General features: G+C 39.3%; 1 protein-coding gene across 1 annotated transcript in view; it reads right to left on the bottom strand.

The window, feature by feature from the left end:
* Positions 1-21,017, bottom strand: part of GMDS (GDP-mannose 4,6-dehydratase) — a 357,646-nt gene that overhangs the window by 287,675 nt on the left and 48,954 nt on the right. The window contains exons 3-4 of the mRNA XM_054381971.1: positions 19,269-19,356; positions 15,781-15,890 (exon numbers count right to left, since the gene is read on the bottom strand). Of these exons, the coding sequence (XP_054237946.1) occupies positions 15,781-15,890; positions 19,269-19,356 (198 nt within the window). The remainder of the gene's footprint in view (positions 1-15,780; positions 15,891-19,268; positions 19,357-21,017) is intronic.

Raw genomic sequence — 21,017 nt, 5'->3', positions numbered from 1 at the left:
CACAGCTGAAATGTGGACATTTGACATTGATGCTTCTGAGAAGAGTGATTGTCATCTTGACTGCTTGGGTTAGCAATTGCTGTTGACACATGAAGCAAAACAATGTCACTGCCTAATAATACAACTAGTGTTTTGGTTGCAGTTCAAGACATATACCAGTTCTCCTCCTGCAGGGAGAGGAGAAGGAGGAGGAGGAAGAGAAATCACTCTTCCCTCCTTCTGCCAAAAGACGAGGCTCTGGCCAAGTGTAGCTCTGATCTGATGAGATCCACCAAGTGCTGTACACACCTGTAACTCAAACAGAGATGTGCATCATTGTCCTGGCAGGGGAATATTAAAAAAACAATATAGGAGTTGGAGTAATAATTTTTTTTTTTAAACACAAATGCAAGGAACCATCAATCAATCCCAATGAGTTGGGGGTACAGCCACATCACGACTGGAGCCTGCTAGTAACAGTGCCTGAGACAGCAAAAGTAGTTAACACATTGGGAAATCTGAATTATTCCCACGGAACACAACACCTGAAAAACACCAAAGGATTTGTTTATCCAGAGCAGTTTGATAAACATAACCAAGTCATTAGAACATGCCAGTACACTTTATAAAGCGCTCCATGCAATGTGTACTATGTCTAAATAGCTGTAACACATATGTTCTGGAGAAGCAGCCACTGCATTTCTGAGACCAGCCCATCTTTGAACCTCCACACTGCAGCTCATGCTTTGAAGCAGGAAACCACAAGCTAAGGTTTTTGCTTTCTTCGCATAGAGAATGAAAGGTCCTTACAAAACACTCATAGGATGCCCCAGTGACAGATCATGGCATCACAGAGCTGTTTTGGTTGGAAAAGTCCTCTAAGATCATCAAACCCAACTGTGAGAACTTACAAAGGCAGAGGAGCTGCAGTCCTTGGTACATGGAACTTCACACCTATATTAGCATCACGGTCCAAAGGGACAACCAAAATACCATCACACCTTGCTGATGCAGGTGTGCTGCTTTTCACTATGAAATAAAACAGCAGCACCTTAGCTACAAATGTACAAGCCACAAAAGTGTGGGTCTCTAGAGCAAGGACTTGAAAAAAGTTAGAGATTAATAGGGAGGAGATGTAAAAGATTGTTATGCAGGAAGGCACTCCTCATTTGGGGGTAAAAGGGTCCTGTGAAGGATTCAAGACATACAGAGAGAGCAGTTAAAATAGAGTTTTGGATTCAAAATTACTGATACAAGGCATCAGCCCCAAGGAGTCTCCATTCACCTTTAAAATCACCTTGCTGGCAACAGAATTTTGTGATCAGCCATATCAAGGAGTAGGGACAGCAGGCTGTGTGTGCATGAGACCATCACTCAAACAGCATCGTCCCTAAGCCTTGCAGGGCATTTATTCATTACTTTAATGAAGATTATGCTCAGATAACCAGTTTTAGTCCAAAATGTGACATAACAGAACATTTTGCTAACTTGGTCCAAGAGGAGGAAGTTTGTGGAGTATCAGTCCCTCTATCAAAGTGGGAACATGTGCTTGCGGCACATGATGATGTTCCTCTCTAAATGTCATCATATTCATGTCACACTGTTTAACACATAAAGATGTGACTTCCCTCCCATAGGCATCTGATAGCCTCCTTTCTGCTAAGGGAGTCAGACCTGCAAAACTATCCAGAAGCAAAAGCAGGCTGCTACAGATCTCTCAGCTTTCAGAATCTCTCTGTTTTGTATTTTTACATTTTATTATTGTTGCAGATAGCTGTATCCACTATCCCCCTGGGATAAGGCCTGGCCTATTTTTCAAGAACAACGTGAAGATTAGGAGGTGGGAACAGATGGTTCTGGTCAAAGTCTTTTAAATCAATTCCAAAGTGTAACATTTTCACATACTCCCCATGCCTACCACTGAAAAGAAAAAAAAAAAGGAAGAAAAAAAAAGGGGGTGGGGGGAAGGGAAAAAAAAGAAACTTCAATTAGAAGGGACAATTGAAAAAAAAACCAAACACCAAGAAAAAACCACAAACAACCATGAAATATTAATTCATCTGGTCTGGCTTTTGTACTTTAACTTGAGTTTTAATAAGTAATGAAACACTACACTCTTTCATCATCATCATTATTATTATCATTATTATTATTACATCTAGCATGTGACCTGACAAATACTTGAAATCTTTAGCATTATTAATATATGGAAACTAGCTTTAATGACACCGTGTCCTGGTTCTGGGCAGACTGCTTTCAATAAACTCTCCTTATCTCAACCCACAGGGCTTTTTGTGTGTGTTTCAGTTGCTCTTAAATGTTGGAGTGAGTCTTAGCACAGACTGTCTTAAAACCATGACACACCTCAAGTAATTCATCTGTGCAGCAATGCAGCTAAGTGTTATAACAATACAGCTCAAATTGCATAAAATGTGATCTCTAACAATTTAATAAACATATAATACTACTTTTTGCTATCTTACCTCTTAATTTTACATACCTTTTATATAAGAGATCCCTATTTAGTGTTATAATTAAAAAAAAAAAGAAATCAACAAAATTAAAGTTGGGAGATAAAATACATCTAATTAATAGTCAAAACCAGCAGTGTAGATAGCATAGCTTCCAGATTTCCCTGCCTGCCAGAAAAGCAGCATCTCACTCTAAACAGTGTATTTTAAAAATAATTATAATATGTATTTTAAAAATAATTATAATATGTTTCCATGTTAAGAGAAACAGCATAATTAGAACCCTGCAGGAGAACTACCATTTTATGAAGATGCCTCACACCATAGCCATTAACAACAATAACTGGTTTCCTATTGCCCTCTCATTTTCAAGCTTCACGACTTCTAAAGCAAAGATTTTTAAAGCTAGTTCTAAGTGGCAGAGTGGGCAAATACACTAATACAGGTACTAATAAACATTTCAGTACAGAAAACAAGTGGACAGGCTACCAGAGACTACAGTCAGGAAAAAAAAATCTGGACACTAATGTTACAAATAATCACTTTTCTGCTTAAGTTTTAAAATGCATCAACCTGCACTCAGAGCAAACATTTCTGATTACACTTTTATAACGTATTGACAAAAATAACCGAAGTGAGCAATTTAATTTAGCAAGTATATAGTTCCTGATTTTATGTAAACCTCATGAGTTTGTACAGACTGCTTCATGTGGGCTGAAAGCTAAAGAAAGCAAGAATTTAGCATGCATTCATGAAGGTTAAGAATCTACAACAACCAGCACCAATGCTGTGCAAACAGGAGTCGAGTTAAAGCCAAGGAAAAAAACATGTTTAAAAGCATAGTCTGAAGTAAGGTGCCTAACACTCTGTTAGTGGAAGCGATTCATCAAAGGTATTAATTGCTTCATTGAAGTTATGTTCTAACATTGCACACAATAGGCTGCTCAGAAGAGCTGTTACACCCACATCAGAGCCCACTTCGGGTACAGGAGATGCCTGAAGCAGCAGCCTCCTGCACTGGAGATCTCCCATCTGGTAACAACAGTTAGGGATTAACACACCAAGGAACCAACACCACCTCAGCCGAGGTCTGGTGACAGACAGTCTTCTACACCCTGTGTGCACCTCAGCATGTTCTTTTCTAGATCATAGTCATAGTGACTGAAACCCACTTCAAAAAGTTCTGCAATTGTTCATGAAGTTTTTATTCATAACAACATATAATTACACTGTGGAAAAAGTTCCTCTTGAAATATTAAAGACAAAACATTCACCCTTTCATATACCCCATACACAACCAGAAGTGCTGCCTACTTAAAAAAAATAAATCCAGCCATAAATTACAATTTAAGCTACGTTTAATTAAGGTTCTATTGCTTCCTTGCCTTAAAGCATAATTATGTTTTCAATATATTGTTCTTGTGACCTTTAAATCTTTAGATCATTTACACTCCATGGCGTTAGAATGCCACATTTCACTGTTAACAGAGTGGTTTAACATCTAACAGTAAATATGCACACAGAGCATATCACTGAGAGATACCCCTCCTATAAAAACGTTAACATTTGCTTACAGGAGCAAAATCAGCTTTAATCCATACTTGCTGACAGTGAGGATAATATATTGCACACAGTTCTGTTCTATCCATGGGTCTTGCTATATTAAACTTGCTTTTGCTTCCCCTCCTACTCTTTTGTGGGGTTTCTTTGGTTGTTTGGGTTTGGGTTTGGTTCTTAATCAAATTATTCTTGGATTAAAACTATTTTATCTTTATCAAGGAAATCACAGAATTCACGGGAAAACTGCCCAGTGAATGAGGCTGTTGTGATAGGGTTACCTGTGTTTTTCAACCATTAAATTACAAGAATATTACTGTTCTTAGGTTACTAAATGTACACTGGCACTTTTATAAATTACTGCTATTGATCAGTTGTGTGTCATTGTTTTGAAATTCTGACTTCAATATGACTCAGTGTTAATCTGTACATTTCCACTTATTTAAGTCAAAGCACTGGAAAGAAAGTTCAAATCATTTGCTTCGATTTATTTAGTATAAATAAAGAATACCTTGCGCTAATATTTATAGAGAAATTCTAGTCCAGTGCTTTAACCACAAACGTTAGGCAGTGAATTGCAAGTAATAAACTAGTTACATGATTGAAACACAGCTAACAGCACACAATTCCCCAGAAAATTACCCAAGGTTTTGATCTTTACTAACCTGCATGGTATTAAACCTTCGTGAGCACCAGCATTTACAGTGCAATTTCCTAGCCCAGGTTTCTCATCACTGTAAGATTTTTAATATTAAAATAATACAGCAAACAAATACAGTAACACTATAAAATGCAATTACTGACTGGAAATTGCAACATTCAGTAGTGATACCTGGATAGATCTAAACGTGAGAAGGCAGAAAATACATAGCATCAAGAAATACCAATATCTGAAGAGAGTTGAAGTGCCAGACACGGCAGAAACAAAAACCTGCAGGCAGCAAATCTTCCCCTTTGAGAATCCCATCCAGGGACCAGAGTGTCCTTCAGATCAGACCTCAGGACAGTCACTCAGTCACATTTTCTTCCATTAAAACTACCACAACCAGCTTCAGGAAAATCCAGTACATGAAAATAAACCTGAAAGGTTTTACAGAATTTCTCAACGAGTACATTTGACAAGAATTCTTCCTTATCAGCTGTTTTCACATCATGTTGTTTCCATTAAGTTGTACCTTCTGAAAACTGCAGGAAGAATTACATACCACTTTATTTCAGATAAAACTTGCAAGGACTGCTCCTATAATTAAAGCTTAGACATGGAGGAGATTACAGTATAGAATAGATCAGTATCAGAAATAATTAGCATTGTACATTAGCCTCCACTCAATGCAATTTTCAGTCTGTTTGTTTTTTTTTTTTTTTCCAGTGGAATTGGCATTTTTGATAACGTGTTTTTAGTAAACTAACTGAAACTTTCCCTGTCTCCACAGACTCAGGTGTGTTGAATGTGTGCAATTCAGGAGCAGTTTTTAGAGCTTTGCAATTAAATTTTACTGCCCAGCTAAATAAATACATAGGTTGCATATGCCTTGTAATTAAAACACGTCATTTCTGGAGGATGTTCTTTGCCACGGGAGAGTTTTAGAGACAAGTCAAAGGAAAAATATGACACCAATATAAAATCAGAACAGCTCCACAGAACTCATGGCTTGTTACATAAACACAGACAAAGCTTTAAAAAAACTTTAATCAAGAATATTAAGCATATTAACATCTTTAAAGCAATGCTTCCAACATCCAGCATCCTTTAATTTGTTTTCACATCCCTGTTTGATGCTGTATCCTTTGTTCTGATGGTATGCCAGTGAAATTGCATCACCACGAAGCAACATTATGCAAGAATGTCTGGATAAAATTAAAATGCTATTTCTCAGCATCACACAGTCACAGGAAAAAAGCAGTTTGGGCACTCATAATGCAATCATGCAAGCCAATACAGTAAGTAAATGCTTAATGGGAAAAAAAAAAAAAAGAAAAAAAGGTAATGGAAAGCTCATATGGATGGCTGTATGGGAAGATAAACCACCAGACTGCTCCTCCTATTGCTCTAACCACATTTTTTGAATCCAAGGCTACTGCCAAGGATGCCCAATACAGCTCCACTGCTAAAAAGTTAGAGCAATAAAAGCTAATTGAAGTTGAGAAAAACTGAATTTATATATTAAAAAAAAAAAAAAAACCCAAAACATTTGTTGCAAACAATCTGCTCTTCTGTGAAAGGTCTCCAACTGCTCCAAAAAACATGTTGCACATTAGGACACAAGCACTGATACAGATTTCTTTCAGAAGCAAGTGTTTTGTATGAGCAAGGAATGCTCAGTTGTTCCTAAGTTACAGCTCGTCATCATCTTGGAACAGAACTGAGAAATCTCCTGGATAACTGTTTCTTGCCTGCTAAAATATTGTACACAACACAATAAGACTGAAGTTCAGCAGCAGTATTTAAAGGTATCACCAACAAATCCCAGATGCACACCATTTACAAAGTAAAGGATGATCCCATTTGCAGGAGACACTCAGCAGAGACACAACATCCTATATGGATTCCCTTAAGAGCATTGCTAGAAACAGAGGAATGAACACACCACCAAGTGACCCTATACATCCCAAAATGACACTCACACATTTTCTTAAACAACAGGAATTTCAACAGGGTTAAGTTAGACAGCTACAGGTTTCCAACACTGACAGAATTTATTGACTAACAAAGCAAAGCCAACCTCACTTTAGTTCTGGATCTCCTAAATTATGTTTCCTCTTAAATATCTAAAGTGTTCGAGAAAAACAGAAACTTCTGTCTAGGTAACAGTGGAATTAATTCCTGCTAATATGAGTGTGCTCTGTCACTCCTGACCACAGAGCCGTTTGAAATCACAGGTTCTGCAAGCTTAAACCTGCATGTCTCATGACCACAGCTCTTTGACAGAAATGTTTTGTGCTTTAAGTTATCTCTATGCTGTTTTGCAGTATAAGAAAAAAAGAGCAAACCCACTAATGCAGAAAATGCTACATTTCTCTTGCTTGCATGCCTGTAAAACACAGGGAGTAGCTGCAAGATGCAAAGTGTTTCTTCTAGAGATGAAGGAAACCAAGAGGACACACACACTGTTAAACCTGCAGAAACCACCAAGCCAAACTTCACAGAACAAAGAATAAATCCAGCGTTACTCAGCAAGAAGGCTACAAACATGCACGTACACACACACCCCAGCAGTCCTAATAATCCTAAAGGGAAGAAGAAAAAAAGAAAGAAAAAAAAAAGAAGAAGAAAGAAATGCTGCTTTGTTATGCAAATTCACCATTTCAAAACTGCAAAAATTAAATGATGTCATTCACACTAATATCCTCACTTCCACAAAGATGCAAGAGACAACAACCACCTTCGCTCCCCACCAATCCCCTCAAAAACATTTCTTTCAGTGAGGTTTAGCTTTAGCAGGAGTTTGCAGCACTTAGCTCGGTAAGAATTACAGAGTTTTGGAACTGCTTGCTTTAAAGAGTTGGCATTTGTTCTGCCAACCTAACTTATTTGAATGACCAGTGCGATACATCTATAACTGTGCGTTCACAGGCATAGCTTCCATTTCTAGAACAGCAACTTAGTTCTTAAAATATAAACACATGGCCACATTATTTCTTCCAAGAATTTAATATGCCTCCATGGGTGAGTGTGCAGGGGCATAATACAAATTTTAAAACATGATATATCAAATTAATATAATACTAAGGAAAAAAAAAATACAGATTAAGATCACATTGTATTACTACTCATCCAACAAATCACACGAACCTCTTCTTTACCAGTGCTCCAATAGCAGATATTGCACAGCACTCTTACATTAATACTTATTAAAATTGCCACTTTAATTTGAAGGTATTGAATAAACACTAAAACAAACCAAAACACATCTGGATGTCAGAGTTATTACAGTGGCTTTCTACAGCGCGTGACAAAGGATGCTTAAAATCAACCCCCTCTCCAAAAACGTGCACTGTACTCTGAGCTCAGTAAATTTTAGCAGCTATTGTGAACTCTATTCTTACTCTATTCTTTAAATCTTTAAGAAATAAATTACATTGTAGTTTGGTTTCCTCGCTAGCCTAGTGAAGGGAGTGGATAGATCATTAAAACAACAAATCTGAGAAAAAGAAACATTATAAGAGAAAAAAGTTGTTATCAAGAGAGAAACCAGCCAGGTATCACCAAGCCATTGTCACAGTTTTTCAGGCAGTTGGGTTAAAAAAATATTTGTTTACAGAAAGTGAAACCCAGAAAGTGAAACAACAGTCTAGCAGATCCATAAATGGTGAAGCAAGTGCTTCACCCTGGCTGAGCATTCAGAGTTGTAACAGAAATAAAATGACCTGCAACTTTAAGATAGCACCCCAAATCGACTCCTCCAGCCTTGACAGAATTTCTAGACTACTCCAGTCACATTACAATAATAATTTCTCAGTTTTTTTTTCCATCCTCCTACTACAGTATCTTAAAATCCCAGGGCTTGAGCAATCACTGACATCAAAGCCTTCAATACTACCTTTTATTTCAGGATCGTCCAACTACAGAATTTTAGATGCAGATGAGCACACAACAAAACATGTTAATGCCTAGATGACTGCAGCTATTTCGTAGCCACTAATTTTGTACTTAATAAATACTACTGAGTTGAGTACCATACTGCATTTATTAATCAAACGCTTTCTAGAGACAGATCTGCAGCTTGACTCATTTTAACAGCAAATCTAATTTTGGGGATCAGGGCAGAACGAGCTGGAGCTCTTTTTGTAAAAACACTGCCACTTGAGCAAATCTTACCAAAGAATGTTTGCCTGACTGAGGACTGACATTTCCTTTCTCTAACTTGCTTAACTACAGAATAGACATTCTGGCCAACTCCTGCAGTACCCCAAGGCAGCTGTAGATCACTTTCGGTTGCAACTTGTGAATACTTTCTTTTTCTTTCTGTCTCTTTATTTTGACATGCAATATTATGTTAGCTGATTTCAATCATGTTGCATGAGTGGATGACATACCTTAAAAGATTAAGTTTGGCCACCTGGGACTACTCCAGAAATTCAGTACTTTACAGCATCTCCTACCCTTCTTCATCCTCTCTGCGCCCGCATTATCAATAGTAGCTTTCTTCCCTATTTTATGCCTAACCACAAGTTGTTCAAGGCTGCAGCTGATATAAGCCAGCTTGAAGTGTTGTTCCCAGTGTGTACAAGGCTCTGCTGCCATCTATTTGACACAAGAAACAACGCTGCAAATGGTGCAGTTGGATTTCTCTTCCCTTTTCCAAGATTTGCCTTCTTTTTGCCTCATCTTTCTCTTCCTCTGTAGAAGCTGCGCAAAGAAAACTACCTGGGAAGTTTTTAACTGCTCCTCCCCACTCACACCCAGAAGCAGGAATCACTTCAGCAATTATTTCTGCAATGAAAAATAGCTACAATGATGGCAGAGATTGAGTTATTGAATATTCACATAGAATAATATCATAAAACTCTCTTCTCTAAAAAGGGAATCCAGTCTAACAACCTTCTTCCATTTACAACCTATTACAAGAGGCCAGCTCTAAAGGTTGCTTTAAAGCAGTTATTTTTAAATTTGTAATTTAATTACATAGGAACAGAGCTCTTCAAAGGCTTGCTATCAGCAGCTACCTGACCTAACTGGGGTTGTGGCACTGGAACAACGTGGAGCTGCCGGCCATTGCCCATACACCAGACTCAAAATTCAGAATTCAGTGAGGAAGCCAAATTATGAAGCCTTAGAGCAGAAACCACACAAAAAGCATGAGCTGAAGGAGGTGGTACTTTATCTGTCATCACAGTCACAAAGATAAACACCACTTCATTCATCACAGCAGCCAGCCTGCTTTGTTCACAGCTGCACAGCATAGGAACAGCGCCTATTAAAATCCCTCAGTAAGCTTCCAGCAAGAGAGACCCTCTGAAGCTGCAGAAACCTCAGAGGAATCCATAATCATCAGCTACAAACCCACGGTAGTGTATATTCTGCTCTTTAACAATCACAGAATCATAGAATCAGCAAGGTTGTAAAAGACCTCTAAGATCATCAAGTCCGACCATCAGCCCAACACTACTATGAACACTAAACCATGTCCCAAAGTGAATTTATCAAGCCATATGGAAAAGCCTCATTTCAGAACTCAGCCTGGCCCTTTTCACATCCCTGATGAAGCTCTCAAGCATTTTGTCTTTTAAAAATTATTTTAAATGGTAGATCTCCCAGCATACGTAAACAACATATTGGTAGAAACGTGCTTCAGCATTTACCCTGGAAGTCATCCATAAGGAAAGGAGAAAAAAAAAAAAAAAAAAGGGAAAACACAACAAAATGAAATATTACAAAAAGCAGGGATGCAGCCTTGGGGGAACAATGGGGTGCCCCTCTAAGAAGGTGACAGGGCCAGCAGCCCCATTTGGGTTTGGACACATACTTTTTGGCTAATGAAATTAACTGCCATACATGCTAAATTAGAAATAATTTGATAGGATCTTGAGACAATAAGCTCTTTTATAAACTATTTTATAAAGCATAACTGTAACTTCATAAAATTAAGCCTTGCCAGGCTTGGTTTTGCCTGTGAAAATTTCTGCTACATCTGTACAACAGAGTGTTGCTGATGTTCTTTACAATTAACTAGACTAGATCTTGTTAACACCGAACAGCCAAACTGTTTTCTAAAACACACAACAAAAAATCCATTAACTGTCTCAGAAGCTCTGAGCTTCTATGAATCAGAACAAGCTTAAAACCTGTGCAACAAGTCGAAGAGCATAGCAACATATAGTGAACAATAAGAACCAGGAGGTACAGGACATAAAAAGTTGATCATGCAAGCTGCAATGAACAGTTCTAAGCCTTGTTACTAATGCGAGGGTGGAAGCACTTTACAGTTAATTCCTTTAACAATTTACCCTACAGTGTTGTATAAACAAGGTTGTATCAAATTGAAAAACAGCTTTTGCCATGAGGAAGCATTGCAGGATCAGAATCAGACCAAGCACACAGCATATATACACATACAGACTGACCTTATAAATGTACATGCATATAAACACATTAGTGTCATCATCAGGATGAAAACAGACACAGCCTCGTTAACAGGCATGGGGTTGATTAGTAGCTCATAACATATTTTTGGTTCATAGCAATTAAGGGCCAGTACTTGATGCAGATAAAAAAACACAAAATAATCAGAAATGAGCAAGTTCTTTAATTTTGTCAGCATGGGGAGAGAGGAGACAAAAGGCCTCTTGAGATTAAGAGCATGAGATCAAGAGATTAAGAACATGAAGTGCAGAAGGGGAAAGGGAGGAGCTAGAGATAAAGCTGAATTCAATAGACAAGGGTAAAGAGATCCTGACTCAGGTGCAGGGATATATGCTAAAAGCTGCTTAACTTTTACACTGCACCTTGCATCTAACAGTGATGGAGTTTGCATCTTAAAACCAATTCCTGATGGACTCCAAGACTCCATTGTCTGCAAAGACTGAAAGCTCAGTAAAACCTTAATATCTCCTAAGCTAAGGAGCAATAAAATCTCTCTCTGCATCTTGCAAGGAGAAAACCACCACCAACAATCACCTAAGCATTTAACAGCTTTTCAAAATAAAGTTGCAGACAAGTCAGGTTTTCTTCTTCAATCACACGTTGATGTCTTACACGGAAGGAGCAGCTATCACAGAAAAGTCAACTCATTATTTTCATATCTCAAAACAGATCCACTATAAAGTTTTTGGCAACAAATAACAGGACTAAGTATGCAAAACAACCTCCTACTACCCATAACAAAGAAGTAAACTGAGGAGTTGTGGCTATCTGCACCACAGCTAGACTGGGCTAGGCTATTTAATACACAACTGCTAGAACAGCAATAGCCATAAAACCTGAGAGTTTTCCTCAATCCTGTATTTAACTGCCCAGTGCAGCATGTTTCAGGTGATCATGAGATCTTTTGCTAAGGTTACACTGCCCTTCTGCTTCAGAAATCTGTTAAAAATAATACCCACCACTTCACTCTCTGTGCTTGTTCAATACAAATCCAAAACATCTTACAGCACAAATACTGATGAGATCACCTGTTCTTCAGAAAACAGTAGTTACAAGTTTATTTCTATGTATGTGCATCTCCTGAAACACTGTGCTTTATTGAAAGAGTGGTCAGTCATTGGAACAGGCTGCCCAGGGAAGTGGTTGAGTCACCATCGTTGAAGGTGTTAAAGAAATGTGTAGGTATGGCACTTCAGGACATGTTTCAGTGGTCATGGTGGTGTTACATTGATGGTTGGACTCAATGATCTTAGAGGTCTTTTCCAACTGAAACAATTCTATGGTTCTAAGAAACGTTGATATCATTCTAGCCAATCAAGTACTTGGACAATTGATTTTCAAGACATTCAGCAGAGAGGTAAGAGTATAGCACTATGGATAACAGACTTCAGATAGAGCCATCTGCATGCTACCTAGACACTGATAGATTACTATTTAGAATCAATACACTGTAAGTAATCATTTCCAATGAAACCTGATTGAATGAAGATCCGTCAAGGCCAGCTCACTGGATTCCCAAAGCACTGAATGTCAGAGCAGCAGGACATACAAAAAGCAGGCAAAGAAAAATGAGGCTAGGCTATTTACCTCACAACTACCAAGTGAATGTGCTACTGTTTTCCGAGCATCCAGTGGAGAAGCTGCGGTGTGGAGAGCTAATCCCCATTTCTTACCAAAACAGGCAGGAATGCACACTGGATAATTTGTTCCTACTGATGATATCATCTTGTTAGGTCTTCTGCTTTTAATAAGGAACATATCTCAGCCTTCCTTCACTTTCTCCCATATACAAGACCAGATCAGCCTCTCAGTGACCTACTTTATGAGTCACAGTCTTCACTATTTATGATTCAGAAAAACTTCTTCTCTGACAGTATTTCCCAGACTACTGTGGGTTCATTCCAAGAACCAATTTCATCTCCATTGGTTTCCTACAGGAAACCAGACCAACTTCCTATTATTTTATTTTCCTTCATTTCAGCATGGCTCACATAAACTAACTGGAAGTGAGAGTGATAGAAAACTTTATTCTACACAAACACAAGCCAACATAAACACCACCAAAAAAACACTGAAGACGTCACTGGTTCAAAGTCACCAGAATGTGAAGCAAGCTAAGATTAGAAGTTCTCTTCCTTCTCTCCCCAAACATGGTGCACACAGGCCAAAAGAGTGAGTTTACATAACCAAACTTTATATGCTCAGGTGTCTGGTGAAGATATTGATCCCTAACAGGTGGTCAAGATTTACTCCCTCTTCTAACAATGGCAGCTGCTTTAAAATGTAAGCACTGTTGGGTCGTGTTTAAGTCGTATTGATAGCAGAGACAAGTTTCCCAACCACCTCAGTCAGCAGATTTGAGATGCCCATGTTCTCAACTGCGACAACTGAAGTATTACTGGATAAGAAGAAGCAGCAAACCCTGAAGAAGCCCATGTAGAGCTCCAGTAGAAATTCAGCATTGCTAAGTATTGGTCTGTTGCATCCAGACTAGCTTCTAGGAGAGCCATTTTGACGTCTCCTCATTGTGAATTAAAGCATATTAGATCTCCAAAAGCCAAGACTCAGGACAGGTCTGCATTGGCTCAAAATATTCATTCAGTGAGATACTTGTGAAATAAACTTTCCCATAGCCCATAGCAGTGTCATGCAAGAACCTATAGCAGCATCATGGTAAGCTACAGACCTGGGGATGTGTGGTTGGAAAGCTGCAACTTGGAGAGGGACCTGGGGGTGTTGGTTGACAAATGAGTAAATATGAGTCAGCAGTGTGCCCAGGTAGCCAAGAAGGCCAGTGGCATCCTGGCTTGCATTAGAAACACAGTGGCCAGCAGGAACAGGGAGGTGATCATCCCCCTGTACTCAGCACTGGTGAAGCCACATCTCAAGTACTGTGTTCAGTTCTGGGCCCTTCACTGCAAGAGGGACACTGAGGTGCTGGAGCATGCTCAAATAAGGACAAGAAGGCTTGTGATGGCCTGGAGCACATGACCATGAGGACCATGACGAGGAGCACCTGAAGGAGCTGGGATGGTTCAGTCTGGAGAAAAGGAGGCTGAAGGGAGACCTCATTGCTCTCTATAATTACCTGAAGCTCCCTTCAGGGGACTCTCTTCCCCTGTCAAGTGACAGGACTAGAGGAATTCATTTCAAGCTGCATCAAGGGAGGTTCAGGCTGGATGCTAGGAAATATTTCTTCACTTAACGGGTTGTCAAACATTGGAATGGTCTGCCCAGGGCAGTGGTGGAGTCAAGGGTTGGACTGATGATCTTTGAGGTCTCTTCCAACTGGATGTTTTCTATGATTCTGTCATCATCACCACCCCTTCATGAATGCCATCCCAGTGCTGTGATTTGAGCTGTGGGCAGCTGGAGCAGATATGTGGAGATAGTTTGGGACTAGAACATTAGTACTATGCTACCACCTAAGAGTGGTATAAGTTCCATAGAGATTGTTATCCAGTGCACTGGATAACAAGTGCAAAGACAGAAATGTTGGGACCCCTTGCTTTGGGCTGTGAATACCCAGCAAAGTTTGCTGCTCAGGTTTCGTGTTGCAAAGCAGCAGTTAAAGGGTCTTCTGGACCAAAGACATCCTTGGAGTCATGTCACCTTGTTTTCACACTGCTGTACCAAAGCTAATAAACCAAATCAGCCTTATGTTTAGCACAAACTGATTAGATCAACCATGCAAGCAAAATTGTTCTCTTTTCATCTCTAAATTCTGCTGTTTTCTGATTAACAACTGCGTTCTCAACATGATTTCCTTACACTGCAATTCAAGGCGCCCAGAGTGAAAATAACCACACAATGAATTTTTTTTTAGGAAAGTTGACTTACAAAACCAAAGCCAAGCTGATTTTCATGTTCTTACCTCAATACAGGGCAGAGAACATTCCCACTTCAGAACAGTTTCACGTTGCACACACGAGGACAGGACATTTGTCTGACACAGAACTTACTGCAATAACAATTTGCTACATGGTCATTGGTTTCAGTTTGTAATCGTGAAGCACGAAAAAAGTGTTTGCAAGTATACAGAAGTCGCCTCTTAGTAAAGTGAACTTTGGCATCACCCATGAATCAATATTATCTTCTCTGCTACACATTTTCTTCCTCTATGATGTGGCAGCACTTGCAGGGTCAAGTCACTCACCCTCAACAAGTCCTTTTCGTTTCAGTTTCTAAAACTTGATTTCTCCAACCAGAGATGTTATAATACCTCAAGTAGCAGCAAAGCTGTTTTCTCTATTTGTAGGTCACAGAATACCAGCTGCCTGAAAACTGGGACAGGTGAAGCCATTCTAGAAGCGACACACTCAGGCACACTCAGTTATTTCAATGCACATAGATGATGTGCATTAAAGGTCAGAACTTTTCCTCGAGGACTGGTGAGCAACAAACTCTACAGCAAACTTTGTTTCATGTAGCAGAAAATCAGATTTTTAAAACTGTGGTGTTTGTTGATAGTGACAATTGAACCTCTTTTATTCTGACATCTGAACACATATTCAGTAGCAGACCCATGCAGTAATTCAGCACCACAGCAAACAGAAAGTGTATTGATTTAAGGCAGTGTTTACCCAAAGTTAGCAGCTCTTAAAACAGCTCTATGTGCTGCAGTCTAATACATCAAAGCAGTGTATCACCAACTACAACACACATTCACAATGCTCAGAAGCTACTCACCTTGACATGACTTTGAGCTCCCAGGTTGTATATCTCAGAGGGTTTAACTTCATTGATAATCTTCACCAGGCAGGTGCTGTCGGTGAGATCACCATAGTGCAGCTTCATGTCTTCAGAGTTTAAGAATGCAGAGTTAATATTTTAGTCACAGAGTAACACAGCATTCTCAATCCAAAACCCTATTCCAGGTTTAAAAGTCAAGTAAACATTTATCAGAAAACTTTAAGAAATCACCAGCTGAACAAGTTTTTGCTTGGGGTTTTTTTCCCTGCTTTAAGCACGGGACATAATTCCCTGCAAGAGTGATGAATCTCTTTTCAGGTTGTCTTTGCAATTGTCTCATTTACCTAGCAACATTCATATAATTTAGTAGTTTTAGACTTCATTAACCCAGGCTGTACAAGTTAAAACAATGTCATATACAGAATTTCAGCTACCAAAAAAAAAAAAACAAAACCAAAAAAACCCCAAACATTGGAAGTCTAAACTAAATAATCTTTCAATCAAAAAGGTTTCTAATAACTTCTCAAGCATACATTGATTGCTTTCTCCTCCTTCCCAAAGCATTGCACGTGTTTAAGTTCCTCACTGAGTAATGTCACAAGATGACAAAAGCACCATTTAGGTAGCATTACAAGAAAACACACTGCATTTATCACTCTTGGCTTTCTATTTAAAAAAAAAAGGTACACACTGGACGACAGGGATTTCAGAGAATGTTCTGTCAGTGAAACATGCATTGTGATACTGCACACCAAAATCCCAAACGTGATCAGTCACACAGCAGTTATCCATCCTTTCCCTGCTGAGTTACTTTAACTCGTGTGTGAAAAACTAGTTAAGAGCATAAAACCAGCTCGTGTCACGTTCAAAAGAGCAGGTTGCAATGGCTTATAACTTGTCCTTAGTTTCAGACCCTGAGCTGTCAAGAAATTGTTCCAGAAGTGAAATTCATTCTGGTCAGGCAGGTCTCATTTATCCACTTATTTAAAAAACAAACAAACAAACTTAGAAATATATATATTCACACAACCCTGCTGTTCATCTATTCAAAGGAAAATCTTGTTATATCTATTCATGAATTAACTGTTTACATTCATTTGCCATATTTATAGAGAGTTTAATTTCATGTTTTTGACTTTAATAAATTTGTTTACATTGTCCTGTCTCCAGGGGGAAAAAAAAAAGAAGAAATTCCCATTTCAGTACAGTTTAACAGTCTTCTCATTTGACCATGTCAGCATTTTTGGGGGGGCTATATCAACTGGGGTTTTTTCCCCCTTTTTTATTTTTTTTTATTTTTATTTTATTCGGAAACCAAGAAGTACAAGGTTTATTACAAAAATCTACCAATTGATTTTAAATGAGGCAGAAACATGTGAGCTTCATTTTTATTTAAAGTTTTTTTTAACAGTTCAAGCAGTAACAGATCGCACAGTTCTCAGGAGTCCAGCTTTGCACTCTCTTATTTAAGAAGTACCTGAGGCTGTTCGGGTTGATGGAGTGATACAGCCCAGCAGATCACACCCTAGTCTTGCAATCTGCTTTTACATCCACAGTGCTTGAGAAGGACAGTTCTGAAAAGACTTCAAGACCCAGCTGAAACTGTGGTAAGGGAATGGTAATGCAACTTTTTTTACAAGAAAGAGACAACTGATTAAATAAGAGGGCCAGCAAGCAGATTATGACCCTTTTGGTGTGTACACATCAGTTAGCCATAGTGTGGGCTGCCTTCAGTCCTGCCATGCTGTGCTGGAACAAGACCACGTTTCACAGATCATATGTAAAACCTTTGGGTTTGAGTAACATTATCCAGCCTCAAAACCTCCTTAGCAAGCAATAGTTTCAGGGCTCACTTCAGGAAGCAACTTCTTTTCCTTCTGGTTCTCCCTACTTTTATTTTGTCTAAAGAGGTTCCCTGTCTAAACTTCATCATCTTGCAATGTGGAACCAGTTCCTCATGGGAAGAACATACAGGGAAAAGACAAAATTAGGGTTTGCTCACATCTACCACTATTGCTTCTCACATCTACCACTATTGCTTCTTTGCTTCCTCCAGCACTGCCTAGAAACCCATTGTTTCCAAACAGTTTCCATGGAGCAGCCTTTCCTGAGACTCCAAGTCCAATTCCTCTTCCTCCTCCCATTCATATGTCTGCATTCCTCAGTTTAAGAAAAGGAGATAAGTGGGGAAAAACATATAAAGTCTGCTTTCTTCTTCCTTTCTTACACCTCTTTCCTTAAAAGTTCATGCACGTATTTATCACCATCTACATTGTCTTCTCAAAGTCACATTTCGTATCCACAAGATGGTCCTCACAATACACAGGTTCCTGTTTGATTTCTTTTGCTTCATTTTACCTCATGAACCACAAATGCAAGTCATGGGAAAGAGTTCTTACATTGTCCCTGACGGAAGCATAAGGTTCAGCATTCTTCAAGAAGATGTTTTATTGCTTTTCACTCCTCTCTTAATTAGATGTTTTAAGGAGCAATGTACACTAAGCAGCAACTATTCACATTAAATACCAATGCTTGAGCTTCTTCTCCTTAAGTGACCAGTTAACCTTCTTTAAGGTAATACACTCACACAATTTTTGCAAAGTGTACACTAAAGGTAATAATTTCAGTATATTCTATAAACTATTAGCAAATTGCCAAGAGCAATGACTTTTCCTGGGGAATAACAAGCAATTGTTTCCTTAAGTGCAGAAATTCAGAAAGTCCAAAGATTCATTCTTCCTGTCATCAGTTAGAATTGATCATCTCTTACTCATGCTGTCACACAGGCTGTTCCCAAACCTTCATCTCCATCAGGCATTAATAATCACAGAATAGTAGGGGTTGGAAGAGACCAAGAAGCTCAGGAGGAAACAGAATTGCAGTGTTTAAAATATCTGCCTGAAAAAAAACCTCATTTTGTTCTGGTATCTCAATGTTTGCAACGTCCCAAACTTCACATAGCTTTTTGCAGCCATTTTCCAGTTGCTGCTGCCAAGCTGTGTGTGAACTGAGTCAGCATTTCCACACCACAGAAAGTGAGTTCCTGGATCCTCTCATATCTTCCTCTCTTAATAACTCACACACAGAGGAATATCTGTACTTTGTATCACATTCGCATGGAGAAAGATCATCACTTTTCTTTTTGAGACAGAGCAACTAGCTAACACCAGCAAAGAAAGGCAAGCTTAGCTATCGAGGAGTTTTGTTTATTTGTGGTTTCTTGGTTTTGCTGGGGTTTTCTGATCGTTGTTTTGTTAGTTGGTGGGGGTTTTTTGTTTGCTTTTGGTTGGTTGAGTTTTTTTCCCTTTTTTTTTTTTTTTTGTGTAAACAGCCACTCCTAACTCAAGCACAGCTTAAAATAACTACTCATTAACAGCGTTTAGGTGAAGGAAACTGGGATTCCCTTCCTGCTCCCAGGGACCTTTCTCCACCAAACACAAACCACAGTCTAAAACAACCCCTTAAATATAAAAACAAAGTCTTACTTCCTTCAGTGTGAGCCTGTGGGTTCTTATAGAGATGTTCAATACGGCCTGTGTTAAAAGAACTAGAGCGACGAACGATGCCATGCACCTGGGGAGTGAACAAGGAAAAACACAAAAGGAAAGTGGTAAACATTAAGAGGAGAGTGTTCATCATTGTCTTCACCACCACTCTTTTCATATATGTGGGCCTAGCCCTTCTATCAGGCGATCAGAGCTTGTCTCTGTTCCTAAAGGCAGACAGTTATCTAAATCATAACAAAATATTTGGCGAGAAGCTCTGATGCTGTCAGATTTATCTATTTTGATACCCTTGAGTAGTTTCACTTTCTGCCTTGTTGACACCACTAAAAAGCAAAAGCATCACACAATACTGAAAAAAGGGGAATTGCCCTACAGCAATATCTCCCAGGAAGAGCTGCCAGTGTTACTGTAGTTGGAGAAGCTGTATTTGAATCCTGAGATAACCACTGGCTGCAGAGATATCTTTCTGGAGTGAGAGATGACCAGCATGGGAAAAGCAGCAGCAGGAGATGAGGCTAGAGAAAAGAGAAGAGGGAAGAAAAAGACAGGGCCAGCAGCTACAAGGTCCAAATGTATTTTAGAAAAGAGCTTTTATTCACTTTCTGGGGTGTTGGAAGGACAGCCAGAACAGTCAGGGCTGTTTTGTGGACTCATGAGTCAGGTCTCTGGTGGGTTATGAGACAGGCAAGCCTAATGCTGAAACACAGGTTGGAAATTTCCTTTAACCGCCCACAATGAATAAGTTGGTGAACATAATCCACTGGTTCTAACACTGAAAAAAAAGTGTTGCCCAATACATTAGAGAAATTGTTCAGACACTGATCCCATTTCCTTATGCAAGACAGCCTGATGCCAAAATTCACATTGGCTTAGGTTACCAGCTGCAGAAGCTGTGCTGGCACAACTGAAATCAGGCTTCAGCATCTGCCTGTCCTCCACTTCTTCTTGCTCTTTCTTTCTAAAAACAATTCCATATACTTTGACACATCCTACACTCAGTTGGGTTGAGCCATTGCTTTATTCTCTTGCTTCATCTTAATTTGGACCCATGAGAATCATAGAATGCTAGAGGTTGGAAGAGACTTCCAGAAATTGAGTCCAGCTCTCCTGCAAAGCAGGATCATTTAGGGCAGGTCACACAGGAATGCATCCAGGCAGGTTTTGAAGAGCTCTAGAGAAGGAGACTCCACAACATCTCTGGGCAGCTTCACATTGAAGAATTTTTTTCTCAAGAGTGAATTTCATGTGATTAAGTTTACATCCATTGCCCCTTTTCCTATCACTACATAGCAATGAAAAGAGACTGGTTCCATCCTCCTGACAGACACCCTTCAGATATCTGTAGACATTGAAAAAGTCCTCTCTCAGCCTTCTCTTCTCCAGACTAAATAGCCCCAGGTCTCTCAGTCCTTCCTCATAAGAGAGATGCTCCAGTCCCTTAATCATGCTCATAGTTCTCAGATGAACTCTCTCCAGTAGCTTCCTGCCTGTCTTGAACTGGGGAGCCCAGAACTGCATACAATATTCCAGATATCATCTAATGAGGGCTGAGTAGAAGGGGAGGAGAACCTCCCTCAACATGCTGGACACACTCTTCTTAATGCACCCAAGTATACTATTTGCCTTCTTGGCCACCAGGGTATCACTGTGCCATGGATAACTTATTATCAACCAGGACTCCAAGGTCCTTCTCTGTGGAGCTACTCTCCAGCAGGTCAACCCCTAACC

The sequence above is a fragment of the Indicator indicator genome, chromosome 6, assembly GCF_027791375.1.
Source record: "Indicator indicator isolate 239-I01 chromosome 6, UM_Iind_1.1, whole genome shotgun sequence".
NCBI classification, from domain to species: Eukaryota; Metazoa; Chordata; class Aves; order Piciformes; family Indicatoridae; genus Indicator; species Indicator indicator.
Note: the sequence above shows the minus strand (reverse complement) of the source record. Positions and strands in the feature narration are given on the sequence as shown.